Genomic DNA, 15,967 nt, shown 5'->3' with positions numbered 1-15,967 from the left:
GAATCTTCCTGTCTCGCTTCAAATAAAATAAAATTTTATACAATTAGAGCAGGGGTGTCAAACTCAAATTAGCTCAGGGGCCATATGGAGGAAAATATATTACCAAGTGCACCGGATCGGTAAAATCTAGGGATGTAGCGATAATGGCAACATTGTTATATCGCGATATTATGACTGCCACATATATCATCGTCGTCATGTCACGATATTAAAAGCAGCCCATCTTTTTAAAAAGTCAGGTTTGTTTCCATTTGTGCAGTTCTAGCACCCTCTGATGGCTATTTTTTTCACGCAGTTTAATTTACATAAGGCCTGTTTTGGCCCTTCTATGATTAAAATCTTCGCTATTGGTCAGATGAAGGGGAACTTGAAGGGGAAATATGATTGTGAATCGAGTCAATATGTGGAGGAACTCAATATGTGCGTGCATTAGCAAGTAAGTGACTCATAATAAGTCTTATTAGAGATTGTAGGTTGTTTATATGCATTGCTATATTGTACAAAAGCACGCTATTGTGTAGTTTTTGTATAAGCTTTTTTTTTTTTAAACAATATTTGACCCTTTTTTTGTATCGCCAACATCCCCACAATATCGTAATAATTATCGTATCGTGACCTTCATATCGTCATAATATCATGTCGTGATGTTTGGCTATCGTTACATCCCTAATAAAATCATTGTGTGTGTGTGTGTGTGGGTGTGTGTGTGTATATATATATATATATATATATATATATATATATATATATATATATATATATATATATATAATTTTTTTTTTATTGCCGTCAATTATACACAGACTTCTGGTATTTGCAGGCCAGTCCAGCCCAAAATTGCAGGACGCAACTGTAAATATAATATCCCAAAAAAATAACACAAATGCAAATGGAATGCAGCAACACTCTGCCTGTGTGAGTTCCGGGTATTATATCAACCTATTTTGCATATACCTGTATGTTGCTCACAAATGCATCATGCGGTGCCGTTGAAGTTATAGGGACATTAATCCTTGTCATCTGTGTTGAATGTGTCTTATTCAGCATGTTTGTGTTTGATTTATGCTGGTCTGCGTTTTTATTTATTTATTATTATTATTATTTTTTACCCTTACAAAATAATCTCGCGGGCCGGATTAAACCACTTTGCGGGCCTGATCCGGCCCACAGGCCATATGTTTGACACTAGGGGTGTGAATTGCCTAGTACCTGACGATTCGATTCGTATCACGATTCACAGGTCACTATTCGATTCGATACCGATTAATCCCGATACGAATGGTCACGATTCGATACCGATTAATCCCGATACGAATTTATAAGTCGATTGTTGCGATTTTTTTCCATTCAAATTTAGAAAATACTATCAGTAAATTTGTACATGTACACTGTAAGATTTGTATGAATATATTTATCTAAAACTTGAGGCTTATAACCGTGAGCCACTGTACACAAACAGTTTGCAATCTGTTTCACATTTGAACAGCATTAAAATAAAAATATTAAGGCTTAATGTGCCGTTCATATAACATTCTTCCATGCTCAAGGTGTGAATCCTAAAAAAAAAAAAAAAAAAAAAAAAAAAAAAAAAAAAAAAAAAAAAAAAAAAAATCGATTCTGCCGATTATTGAATCGATTCGAGAATCGCGCGATGTAGTATCGCGATATATCGCCGAATCGATTTTTTTTTTACACCCCTATTTGACACCAATGAATTAGAGCCATAATTTCTCACTTGCTTGGGCTGTTGGTTTGTTGTTGATTCAACCTCCCTGAACTGATTTGGCAGCCCGAGTACATCTGGCACCTTCAATGGCGCTCCCACAGTAACCAAAGTTGTTAATGTTGCTGCCTTTGATTGGAGGAAGAAACCAGGACACATTGTGAGCTATCAACAATGTATTATTTAAAAACAAATGATTAGTCGTAATCATGCCAAAACAAGATTAAACTGGTACTGTATGACAACTGCCAGCCTGGGTGTCAGAATGAAATACACAATCGCTTTCTGCTCCCTCTCTCTCCCCCCACCTCTTGACTTACCCAGCCAATTTAAATCACACTCAGTTTGTTGCCTTTAGGGACAACTGCAGTACTGCGAGTGTTTCAATGCAATTTTCAATGATTACTTAGCATACCACCAGAGGTAAGCCTGTGTATTACTGGTGGTACCAAATTTTGAGAATCACTGTATTAGGCAGATGGGCAACATTATATTTGGAACCATTTACCTTAGCCATAGGATGTCGGCAAACTACTTGACCAGCTAGACCACTGGTCCTCAACCCCGGTCCTCGAGTACCCCGATCCAGCCTGTTTTCCATGTCTCTCTCAACCAACACACCTGAGTTGCGTTATCAAGCTTTCTGATGAGCTAATCATTTGAAACACCTGTGTTGGCTGTGAGAGACACGGAAAACAGGCTGGTTAGTCGTACTTGAGGACCGCGGTTGAGAACCACTGAGCTAGGCAACACACAATTTCAACCAACATTAAACTCCCTTGACCTGTATGGTTAGAAAATAAAACACAAAATAAGTTAAAGTTTAGCAGAACTCAGAGTGGGAACAGAGTAAACAAATGTTGGAAGGCAGCACCATTTTTGTCCATGGCCTTCACAAAATTCTTCATTAAACCTAGCTTGATATGAAGAGGATGAAGAAGCACCTATTCCTAGATCTCCAGTCCTTCTGCTTAAAGATCACCTGAAATGAGCCTTGCAGCAATGACCCCAATCATCCTCTGGACGCCCTAATACTGTATCAAAAGAAATGTTCACGAAATTGTACCTTGTTGTAGAGTTGCAATCTCCACTAGAAAGGTCTATTGTTAGCCTAGCATCAAACGATCTGATTTTTGGTGGGCGTGGCCAAGGCTCGCCAGACTTCAGTGTGTTTTTGACTACAAAATGAGTTGGGAGTGGACAAGTCTCGTCTTTTCCGTGTGCTCCTGTTTACAAACGGAGTCTTCACGTCTGCACCTGAAGGAATATTGGCAATGCTTTTGCATGCTTTACTTCCAATAGTTGGTACCAATCCCGGGGTAAGTGAAAAATGTTTTGCTAATCCACATTTGTATTGTCCCAAATTCATGAAGCAGTCGTCAGTAAAATGTTTGCCACAAACTGTCAGGGCTGCTAACCCTCCTCACGGTGCACAATTTCCGGGTACAGTTACTGGGACTGACACCCCGGTACCGGTCGAACCATAAGTCCTACGGGGAAAATGAACACATCCCCGGAACCGGGTCGACCTCGGCTTTCCATCGGCGTCAGTGCCGGCCCTCCACAACCCTCTGGGCCGGAGATATAAGGACCGCGAAATCGGCCACCCCACTTGCGGGAACTAACGCGTTTTGGGAGTTGCTTGGGCATATTTAATGCATAAATAAAGTCCAACCACAAGCCTTTCTGTGGCAGAAGAAAAATGATTTTGTTGTCCTTTGTACATTCTGTTTCAGCGCAGTTCCTATTTGGTTGTTTTGCTGCCATGCTGCCTGCTGCTGGTGCTGTTTGTTCGTGGGTTGGAAATCTCCGGCAGCGGGAGGGGTTGAAAATTATGAGGGTGGAGTTCGCGCTGAGCTGGTGACGTGTAAAACCGAAAAGGTGGGGTTAGTGACGTGTAAAACCGACCTGCTGAAACAGCCCATTTGAGAGTGCTAGGAAAGGGAAACATGGGTCGTTTATCTTATAACTTGGGGACTTTGTCAGGCTGTAGTAAGGCATATTTTTGACCAACCCCCCCCAAAAAATGAACATTTCATATGAGGGCCCCTTTAAATTGATGAATTGAAACTGCATTAATAAAACCACACAGTCTTGTAATGGACACAACTGGTAGCCATGAATGCATGTAGCTTACACATTCATGTGCATCTCCGTATATCTCAAAAACTAAAGGTGATGGTTGTTGAAAATTTGCTTCAAATCTGAAATCAGCACCTCAAAATTAGACAATAACTATTTTTGGGTGCCTCAATTTATCTTACTGTATATCATACCTTGATATAGCGCATTTAAAAATATGCCTCAAGTGGTAAAAATAGCCAGAACACTCACTTGCCTAATTGTGCACAGCATATGTGCAGTGCATCTGTTATGCATAATGGTACATTGGACTGCAGAGCATAGTGTCAACAGGAAGTGAAAACAAAACAAAACTGAATAGCTACGCAAACAATCCCCCCATTCATCCCTTTCTGATTACCCCGGGTTTTCACTGGATGCGGTTGCGGTGCGGTTGCGGTGCGGTCCGGCGACGCAAGCAATTAGATTCCATTCATTCGAATGGTGCAGTTTACACCGCTTGCGGGTGCGTTGCGTGTCGACTGCGGAAGGCCTGCGGCGTGCCGCAAGCCTTCCGCAAGGATAGACCTATTTTCTATTTTTGCCGGACGCCGCAGCGGTAGGCCTCCGGCAAATGGCAAGCTAGCACAAAACACATCGAGCGGGACAGGAAGACCGAGGCAGTTTCAAAATAAATTTCCGGTTACTTTTCAGAATAAAACACTCGCCAGCTCCTATTTCGCAAGTTTTTCAGCAAAACGTGACGTGGGCGTCGCCGGGCCATGTGCTCATTCACGGTTTAGACACCAGCGAACATGGACGAGGAGAGGTTTATATTGGAGGTGGACAACCACAAAATATATATGACACGGCACATCCTTTTTATAAGGACTGTAATGTATTGTGAGTTTGATGTTCGCGATTGCTTGTTGTGCCCGTCTCGCTTGCCGTACTGAGCGGCAGCCGGACGCGGAAGACAGAAATAAAGAGTGGACCCGCACTGACCCGACTCTCGTTATTAGTATACTTTACAAGGACAACAAAAAAAGGATGCTGCATGGAATCTCATAGCAGAAGAAGAAGAAAAGGTTAAATCAAAAGAAGTCCACCTCGTTGTGAAATGCCACATGATCGCGCGCGCGCGGTCCCGCGAGACACGTTGGGAAGTGGGCGGCGACGGAGCTGCCGGACCGCAGCTGTGCGGAGCCGGTGTGGATTGACAAAAAAATTGACCCGTCCGGAGCACGCAGTCAAGACGCACCGCACCGCAACCGCACCGCAACCGCATCCAGTGAAAACCCGGGGTTACACTTTTAACAAGGCTTCAGGCTATCTGTGGAACTTTTTGTCCAATCATCAAGAAGAACATTTGTGAGGTCAGAAGTCACTCACGTTGCACGACTGAGCCGACAAATCATCATTCTAGCTGACCCCTAAGATGTTGGATAAGGTTAAGGTCAGGACCCACAAATGCCGTTTGGACCTTGATTTTTTATTTATTTTTTACACAGGGTCACGGCAGAACAGGAAGATTTTACTTGAACTAAGCGATCGCTTGCAGACAAAATATACATCCCGTACCTGTACTTTTCAGCATCTCTAGCTTTTCTTTGAAAAAGCCATCCCAGTTATTAACCTACTAAAGTTAAACAATGCATATCACAGATTTAAAATGGAATAGTCATCTCATTCAAGTGAATCATTGTATGTACGTGCTGGCTTGTGTAATAGAAACAGTGTTTTGCTACTTTGTTTTAACTGACTACATCTGACTGGTTTATCAGACTGCATTGTCTGATCAAAAAAACATTGTACTTATCTCCTAAACTCTGCTGTGTTTCCATTCTCCAATGCATACACCGTTATTTAGTCCCCCTCAGCCCTCCCTGCCATGCTGGAGAAATGGTTATGCAGCATGGGTCAGCAATAAATAGACAGATAGACAGACAGAAGGGGTCTGCTTTGCTGAGTGGATGCCTGCTTCAGGCTGGTCCATGTAATGGAGCCATTATGGGCTTTTAACAGCCACACAGCTGATGGTGGTGTTTGCCTTTCGGTGGTAAAGCAGCACAAACAGGAAGTGAGCGAAGAGGCACCCCAGACACGGAACAGCATGGGGCGAGCCATGGTGTTTGCTGCACTAAAATAGGTACCAATAAAGTTGAACACGCTTCACTGTCATAAAGCATTGCACAATGGCCAATTTGCATTAAATCATCATAGATTTGTTTCTAAATACAATATTATGTTTGAGGATAATTGCTGAAAACATTTACAGACAGAGTTACGTAGAAGGGATTTGTGAAGCTTTAACGAGTACGCTGTTTTCACCAATTCTGTGTTCCTGATTTAGAGGGTGTGGTTAAGCTGGCTGCTGGGAATGTAATTGGGTAACCGGCATCCCTGCTGACTAACTATATCACAACGTATAACTTATCGAAGTTTATTGACAAAACTTTCTCATAGAACTGCTTGATAAAGTGACTAAATATGTTTGGTTTGTTGATGATAGACAAGCTGTAAGTGGCTAACGTTAACTCTTAGGTTATGCTAGTTTAATACATACAGTATTGTAAACTCATATTCCTATAAACCCAACACCTGTAGGAGGGGCCATAGAAGCCAGGCGCACAGAGAGCTGGGTGGCGGCCAAATGGTGGGACCTTTGCAGTCCAGTCCTCGGCTACATAAGCTGGCTGCAGTGAGTCAATGTGACCTCTCTGGCCGGGTGGGAGCCCAAATTGGTGAGTGAGGTTGAGAAGTTCCGACAACTGGAGATAAAGTCAGGCTCATCTCGACACATGGCTTGAGCTTTGGTACCAGTCCTCTTGAGAGGTGTTGGACACTCTTTCAGTCTTGAGTTGCCGACTGAGAGAGACACCGACCAAGTGTGAGTATTGGTGCCTGTACATTGGAGGTCACCGTGGTGAATGAAGCATGGTGCAGCATCCCTCCACCTTCGGGTGATGAGCAAAAATGGACCGCCAGATAATGAAATTCCGAAATTGCTGATTCCTGTTCATACCACTGCGGGCTGCATGCAGCTTTAAACGAGAGCCAGCTAAGATTTAAGAACGGCGGGCCGCCTCTGCAAAATGATTGTCAAGGAAACGCTACATTTGAAGCATCTCAATACAGAGCCGTGATTTTTAGTTTCCACATAATTAGCAAATTAGAACACTACAATCACTACAGTAAAATAGTATTCAGTATTCGATCATTACATCTGTGAGAGAAAAATAAATGATTGAGTGAGTGACAAGTGATAGGAAAAAATATTGACCAAAGGTCAAGAGGTGGAATTATTAAATCCTAAACGTGTTAACATGTCTCGTCACAGTAGAGGAACCGACCACATCATAGATAACATAAAATGCAAAGGTGAATGAACATGAGGTAATTGGGGCTGACTTGGAGCATTACATGACTGGGCACTAGGGCTGGGCAATTTTGCCTAAAAATAAAATCTCCGATTTTTTTCACAAAAAAAATCGATTTACGATTTTTTTTTCTCGATTTTATTTATTTATTTATTTTAAGAAAGCAAGTACCACTGACACACATCGAAGTAATATTTGCTTGTATTTTATCAAACAACAAATAAAAACGTCCCTTTCAAAAATAAAGTGCAAAATGTCTGCCTTAAATAAAATACCTCTAGAAACACATCAAATACATTGAATTACATTTATAACGTACACACTTAGAATTTTTTTTTTTTTTTTTTTTTTAAGTAATTAAATGACAGAAAACTCAAAACAATTTTGCTTCTATTGTAACTAGTGCTGTCAAACGAAATTTTTAATCTGATTAATCACACTTAAATTTTGATTAATCACGACTAATCAGCTAAATTACTTGCATATTTGCGTAATATACAATAAATACAAAATACCGTAATATTTTGACATTAACGCATTTTATTATCTGAATGTCATTTGCAAACATTGATTAAATGCATGTACGCAATTGCATGCATGCGTGTATTGCTCAAAACATAACAGCATCATATCAATTGGGGGCAATTTAACAATTATTAATTAATTAAACGCAAATTACTTTTGTTTTATCTAAAGTCCCGTCGGGGTGTTTTTTAAAGCGAAATTTACCACCGAGCACCCCAACTGGAGTCACCCCGCTCATTTTGGAACAACAGGAACAACCATTCGCAGTTACGTTCAAGGCTCAAGTGCGGTCCAAAAAAAAGTGCGATTAATATGCGTTAATACATGATTAATGCGATATTTTTCTGTGATTAATTGATCTGTTAACGCTTTAACTTTGACAGCCCTAATTGTAATTTAAGTAAACATTTCCGATTCAAAATTAAAGTGCAAAATATCTGCATGAAATAAAATATTTGTGGAAACAAATCTAACATAACATATTGAATTACATTGCAGTGCAAACTTGTAACTTTTTGTTTTAGTAATTAAATGACAATAAACTCGAAGCTTTTGCTTCTATTGAATCTAACACTTAACATAACAAAATATTTCCTTTTCAAAATTAAAGTGAAACATTTCTGCCTTAAATAAAATACTTGTTGAAAGTAATAAAAATGCATTTAATAAAATATTTCATTCATAATGACTGTGGCTTAATTGATCATATGGATGTACAAAATTTATAATTCTTGTGAGGATAACAATTGAAATGCTTTAAACAATTCACTAAGTCAATATTTATTTAAAAAAAAAAGTGGGTTTGGGGAAATTCAAATTAATTAAAGTTTAAATCGTCCACAACAAATAATTTGAATTAATTCAAAAAAATCGATATATCGCCCAGGCCTACTGGGCACCACTGTGGATTAAGCCCACTCCATCCTGATTAATGCTCAAACACTGAAAGCACAAGACACGGCTTGACACTGCAAGTTGTCACAATCAGTTGTTATTGGACACCAAATATTCAGGCATGCACATATCAGAATACTGACCAGTCTTCAAAATTACACTGTTAGGGGCTCGACACACGAGAGGCGACGTCGCTCGCTCTCCATTCATTTCCTATGGAAGCAAAGCAACAAGGCAAAAATCGTCTTCTTCCCTCCCTCTCGGCGACACGCGACATTCGTGCGTGTGAAAAATCGTGCGCGTACACGTAGACGTGCACTCATAGGTCCCCGACGCGATACTAGAAAGTTGAAACATGTTCAACTTTTGTCGCGTCGCCGAGGCTGTAGCTGAGGCTTCAACCAATCAGCAAAGATTTCATTGACGAGCCAATGAACGCAGAGCATGCTAGACAGTGCGGTACACGGCAACATGGGGGGATCTAATTTTAGCAGTGTCCGACCATCCAGTTTTATATGATACTTCACGCAATGATTTCCGTGACGTGGACAGGACACTTAGCAACAATAGTTCAGTTAATTCCAGTAATATATTGTGAACCTTCATCCTCGAACTATGTAGTAGGATGTCCGTTTACAATGATTCCCTCCAATATAATAGCCAATCAAATCTGTTGTCAACAAGCCGCGCTTGAGGGTGACGTCAGCCGCTGCCGCCGTCGCAACTGCTTGTCGCTTCCTGTGTACGGCGACAAGTACCTCCGTCGCCTCCCCTGTGTGCAGTTTGACATGGGAGGCGACGTGACACATAATTCGCTGTCGCCTACCGTGTGTCGATTCCCTTAGCATCACCAGTCTGAACTGTATTGACCAAGTTTGTCCTATAACTAATCAATACCTAATTAACCTGACACAGCAAACCCTAGATGTCTACGTCTACATCCCCTCATCTTAAAGTATTGAAAACTTGAGGCAAATCCCCATATTTAGCTGTAGACTGAAAACATTTGGGTTTGACATCAAATGACGATTAGACATTGACTCAGCTGTTTCAGTAATCAGCTCAGCTTTTATTTCCGAGCTTTTATATCTTGATCTGAACCACAACTGAGAGGATAGAACCTTTTGGTAGAATCCAACTATTTTTCATGTGAGCATAAATATGACAACATATGACTGACAGCAGGTGGTTCCTTGGCCAGGTGTGTCCTGATACATCGATCAAAACCATTGCACAAACATTGGCTAGAGCTCCAACCATTTGGAATGTGATGATGATAAAAAAAAAGAAAGAAAGAAAGAAAGATAGAAAGAAAGAAAACACTGGGCGTACTATGTAAGAGACATGGAACGGGTAGTCCAAGGAGAACAGCAGCAGCTGATGATATAAACAATGTGAGCACGATAAAGACCCCTGAGCGCCCCTACAAAAATTTGTAGCTCTTCACTTGTTTAGATTATAGACACAGCATCTTTGAGACTGGTGCAAGCTATAGATTGTAAACAGTCCATGAATAATAGTAGTTTTACGCAACTTGTTTCAGTACAGTTGATACGAGTCAGCAGGGATTCAATAAATACATTTTTTTTTAAATCTCAAATGTGAGGTGTTTTGCAATGGTTTTACTTGGAATGCTCAAGTATAACCCAATCTGATGATGAGGTATTAACAATGAAATTGATTTGAAGTCAACTGGCAACTGCAACTTATTTCTGTTATAGAATGCCATTCATCAATCAAATATACAGTCTTGTCTAATAAACTCTTCCCACATCTGCTGGGTTGCAGCATCACAAAAGCCCTTCCATCCTCTTTGTATAGAGCTTGCACTCCTTAAGATTGAGAGTGAGCTTGGAGTCTATTCCAGTTGACTTTGGTTTGGAGGCGGGGTGCATCTGGACTGATTGCCAGCCAATCGCATGGCACATCAGGACAAGCAAACATTCCGAGTTAAATTCACACCAGATTAAATAGTTTAGCGTCTTCAGTGAAACTAAAACGTGTATTTCTGGTATTGAGAGAAGGCCGGACACAGAAAATCCACTCAAGAATGGGGAGAACAGGCAAACATCACACAGGAAGACTAAACCTCAGAACTATTAGGCAGACACTAACCACCTAGCAACCACTTCATTTTCTTAAAACAATCAATCTACCGTATTTTCCGCACTATAAGGCGCACCTAAAAGCCTTCAATTTTGTCAAAAGCTGACCCTGCGCCTTATATATGGATCAATATTGAGCCACAACAGGTCTCGCTGTCAAGACGCTATCGGTGACCCTGCACGATCGGTGACGTGCATGCGCAGAAGATCCCGCCATCTTGGATGGCTAGCTAATACTAATACTTTACCTCAGAGAAAATAATAAAACAGCTATTTATTAATTTTGGGAGTGAATGAAGTTGTCAGAAAGCTGGTTTGTAATCTATTAATAAAGTTTGACTGACATATCTGACTGTTTTGTTGACATTCCCTTTAGCACAGCACCATCTAATAGATGCATAACGTAACCCCAGCCTCTACTGTAGCGCCTTATATATGAAAAAAGTTTGAAAATAGGTCATTCATTGAAGCTGCGCTTTATAATGCGGTGCGCTTTATAGTGCGGTGCGCCTTATATATGGAAAAAGTTTGAAAATATGTAATACATTGAAGGTGCGCCTTATAATAGGGGTGGGAATCTCTGACATGAGGCCGATTCGATATGTATCTCGATACACAAGTTGCGATTCGATTGAAAAACGATTATCTTTCAGAACAGAACGGTTCGATACGGTTCGATTAAGTTTGGGAACGATACAATTTTCGATTCGATACGATTAATTTCAATATTCAAAACCTATAGTGACATTTTTTGCTTGTAAACATTAATCTTAAAACACCACAAATTTTTACAGTATCTACAAATGTGTAAAAAAAGAACAACAACAATGACTTCTATATTTTTATATATTGAATCAATTATTTAAATGGACCGGAACAAAGGGCTGGGTGATATGAATGTATCAGTTTAAATATTTATTAGTTGTTATTGACAGTTATAATTGTTTTTTGTTTTAAATTCAAAATCAGGATCAGGAAAACAAAAGGCTGATAATTCAATTTGAAATATAAATATTTAACCTTTAAAAAGACACCAACACAATTAAACAGAATATGTCCACATTGTGAAGTATTTCAGAAACATAAATTTAAGACATGAAATAAACCAACCGTCCAGCCAAAGAAATATGAAGCCACCTTACGGAACAATAAATCTATCAAACACATTTTAACAACTTAATATATCCAAAAATATTTCCAAAAGTGCATTTCCCTTTTTATTAACAATTTTTGTTTTTAACTATTTTTGTTTTTCTTTGCCATCACATTCATTTTTGGTTAATGTATGACATCTTTTTTGTTTTTTTTAATCTGAGACACGATGATGACAACGGAATCACTACTGTTTGTTTTCTTTTTTGGGCTGTCGTTCATTTTGTTTTGAGTTTGATGACGTAATTGCGGGCATGTCTCAGTTCCCTGCTGCTCATGCTAGTTGTGTACATTGACAGGGAGCCACAAACTGAGAAATGAGATACTTGCACTGTGCTTTTAGCATAGCTGGTGTGTTGGCTGTGGGACATACCTGTGTCGTTTGAATCCATGCATTGGATCGTCACGGGAGTTATTCTTTTTGGCTCGCGCGCAGTACCAACGCCGGCCCGGGACATACAAGTGCACCGAGAGGACTCGATAGCCATGGGAAATACCGAGATGTACAGCACCGGCTTCTGCTAACTGTCTCCATTTGCATGTTGTCACTCGTTGTGCGCGACTGCGCGCGAGCGCGCTTGCCGTGTCGCGAGCACGGCGTTGACGGTAGGCGGCTCCCCTCCCCCCCAAAAAAGGTGCGAAACGTCTTTTCATTATGTTTACAACATCCGGGGAATGAAGCGTCTCTGAGCGCTACTTTGCTAGCTCTCTGTAAACACGGAAGTAGCTTGAATAGTGATGCTACTGAAATGTAAACAAAACAAGTAGAGCACGGTGCAGAACTCTTGCTATTGTTATGAAAACCATAAAGCCTCACTCGCAACCGATTCACAGCAACGCGATATCCGGTCCACAGCTTTACAAGCAATGTATCTAAGAATTCCCGGCGGATTTTGTATCGGTTGACAAGTCTGCTACCGATACGGCCGTTTAGCTCCCCTTGACGACCGATGGTTCGGTCGAATCGTTTTTTTGTCCCACCCCTACCTTATAATGAGGTGCGCCTTATAGTGTGGAAAATACGGTAATCTAATTACGATTTTTTTTTACTTCTATTGTGACTGTGGTTGTTGCTACAACTTTACAGTATAGCAGTGTTACTATGAGTTACACCAAAATTGCCAACACTCTAATTCACTTTTTACATGCTGATCAAGCCTACACAAGTAAATATCCAAACGCAAACTTAAAACTTTGTTGATTAATCTCCTACCAAAGACTTCATCTTGTGTTTCAGGCTCCTCTGCTGCTGTGGTTGCCGCTGGTCCTCTCTCATCTCTGGTCTCAGGTGATAAGGCCTTGGGGATAGAAAAACAGGTTGGGAAGGTAAGTTACCATGGAAACAGCAGAGCAGGATCAATGATGTGAAACAAAGTCACACCCATTTAATTGAGTTGCTTTTTCAAACTGAGAAGCTTTGTGTGTGTTTCGTTATTGTCGATGTACTGTCGTGCTCCTTGCTAACTTTATACAAAAGATAAATGGACAAGTTGCTTCATTCAAAATTATTAAATGAGTGCACGCATGCTCGCACACACACTAACAGAGCATTTAAGTATGATTTCAGTTTTGTCTTTAGATTCACTCTTTGGCTGCCTGCTCATCTTCGTTCTGTGGTGCTAAGGTCATCTGACTCTATAAGCTTGCAACATACAATATACTGTAGACATGAGGCCACCAGAATTGCCGGGGTAGTTTTAGTGCATGTTTTGCACCCAAGACCAATTATTTACAGATGTCAATGCAGTACATATAACCTTTTACAATTCTGTATTTATTATAGTTGACGTTATGCTGTCAAATAGGAAGCAGCAGAAAAAGTTTGACATTTTTGTGGAACACTTTCATCATTATTAGTTTTTCCACATCTAAAATGTTCTACATTAAAATAGTTGAGAATAATTTACAGAGACTAAAGGAAAACTATTCAATTTGGACACATTTTACCTGCCCTGTTCTGTTGACTTGGAATGGGGTTTATATATAGAGTCATATTGTACATGAGATATACCTACTAGGCTACTACTATATACTAGTGTTAATTTCGTCAACGAAAACTAAACAAAAAATAATTCCGTCAACGCACATTTTTCACCGGACTACAAAACTAGACTAGACTAAAACCCTCATTAATAAAAATTAAACGAGATGAAAATTATTGTATTGTAAAAATTATTGTAAGATTAAGATAAAGTAAATTATAGTTATAAAGTAACATTAATCCAATGGCTATACCGTTCCAACTACAATCTTAATCCGATTGCTAACTAATGCTGGCTAAATTATTAGCGTATAGCAGGGAGCCACAGTAGCCACTTTTTGATATACTGTAATTGTGTGTGAAGTTGTTTTTCATCAAAAAAAGATGAGAAATTTTTATGTGAAATAGTTTTAGATCCGAAATGTTCAACATAATCTGCTGTAAAAAAAAAAAAAAAAAAAAAAATATGTTGGCCATTTAACATAGAACTACCGGTAATAGAATGCAGTGATTTTGAAGCACGCACACTACGGTGCCGCAGAGAGACCATACTTCACAAGGCCACCACTAATTACGATACCAATTATTATTTGAAATGAGCGAGCGAGCAGCAAGCAGTAGCAACGGCAAGCAAGAGTGGCTAGCAAGAACTTGCTGGAGTGGCTAAAAGGAGAAGTGACAGCAAAGCAGAGGAAGACAAGCAGCGGGCGCCCAAATCACGGGACTCAGTGACAATGACTTGCAGGCCCAAGCCAAGTAAAATGTAAGCAGAGATTGACCAATAGGTCCCACACTAGCTGCAACTACCACCTGAGGCTAACTGTGTTTGTAAGTTAGCTATTTACTACACCTAATTGTACGTTGATGTGAACACATTTTTTTTTTTGCATACAATTGAAATTAATGGTGGTGAATGAGTTAGTAGTTCACCACTAGTGGCACTAAATAATACATGCTGTCTAAAGTGTTGAAAACGGCACGCCGTTCTCTCTTCATTCGAAGACAGTGTGTTCATTAATGTGCTGAGACCACAACCCACTCAACTGTTAACTGTCAATCAAATAACTCCTCTACAACCATATTTTATATTATACCATATTTCACTAATTTATTCATTCTATATTAATGAATAAATTAGTGAAATATGGTATAAGAGGCTTAGCATATAAATGGATAAAAAGTTATTTGGATGATAGATATCAGTATGTGCAGTTTAATAATACAAATTCAAAACAATTGAAGATTACTCATGGAGTTCCTCAGGGGTCTGTGCTGGGCCCTAAATTATTTATATTGTATATGAATGATATCTGTTGTGTCTCGAAAATACTCAAGAGTGTCTTGTTTGCGGATGATACAACTTTCTACTGTTCTGGAGACAACTTGAAGCAGCTTCTGACTACTGTGGAGTATGAATTAAGTACAATAAAAGATTGGTTTGATATGAATAAATTATCATTAAATTTAAATAAAACCAAGTTCATAGTTTTCGGTACTAGACCAATCACTCATCAAGTTAAAATTATGGTGAATTTAATTGAAATAGAAAGGGTGTATGAAAATAAATTCCATAAGGATTATTAATAGATCAAAATATACAGAATCAACACATCCACTATTTATTAAATTAAATACAATGAAATTTTATGACTTGGTTGAGTTTAAAATAGCACAAATAATGTATAAAGTATACAATAATCTACTCTGCCACAGTACTCAAAAGTTGTTTGAAATTAGAAACTGTCCTTATGAGATAAGGGGTACAAGTGTATACAAAAACCCAAAACAAGAACAAATATTAAGCAAAGGTGTGTCTCCGTTAAAGGAGTTAATTTGTGGAATAACTTGGGAACTGACCTGAAAAGATGTAATTCACTTGTTGAATTTAAAATTTTTTTTAAAAGTAAAGTTCAATATTATTATTTAAATCAGATATGAGTTAAGAAGATTGTAGAAATGATTTATTCGTTTACTTATTTTTCTTTGATGTATTGATATGAGTGTAATGAAATTTGTATATACGTGTGTTACTATTGTGTATTTTTTATTTTTCTATTTATTTATTTATTTATTTATTTTTATACGAGTAGGATTATATTTTCTTTTATTAAAATGTAATTTATTATAAATAAGTGATAGGATATGA

General features: G+C 39.1%; 1 protein-coding gene across 1 annotated transcript in view; it reads right to left on the bottom strand.

The window, feature by feature from the left end:
• LOC144022400 (myelin basic protein-like) overlaps positions 1-15,967 on the bottom strand; it is a 58,285-nt gene that overhangs the window by 14,042 nt on the left and 28,276 nt on the right. The window contains exon 3 of the mRNA XM_077527152.1: positions 13,054-13,138. Within this exon, the coding sequence (XP_077383278.1) occupies positions 13,054-13,138 (85 nt within the window). The remainder of the gene's footprint in view (positions 1-13,053; positions 13,139-15,967) is intronic.

The sequence above is a fragment of the Festucalex cinctus genome, chromosome 7 (assembly GCF_051991245.1).
Source record: "Festucalex cinctus isolate MCC-2025b chromosome 7, RoL_Fcin_1.0, whole genome shotgun sequence".
NCBI classification, from domain to species: domain Eukaryota; kingdom Metazoa; phylum Chordata; class Actinopteri; order Syngnathiformes; family Syngnathidae; genus Festucalex; species Festucalex cinctus.
The sequence above is the reverse complement of the archived record's forward strand: the minus strand, read 5'-3'. Positions and strand labels throughout refer to the sequence as shown.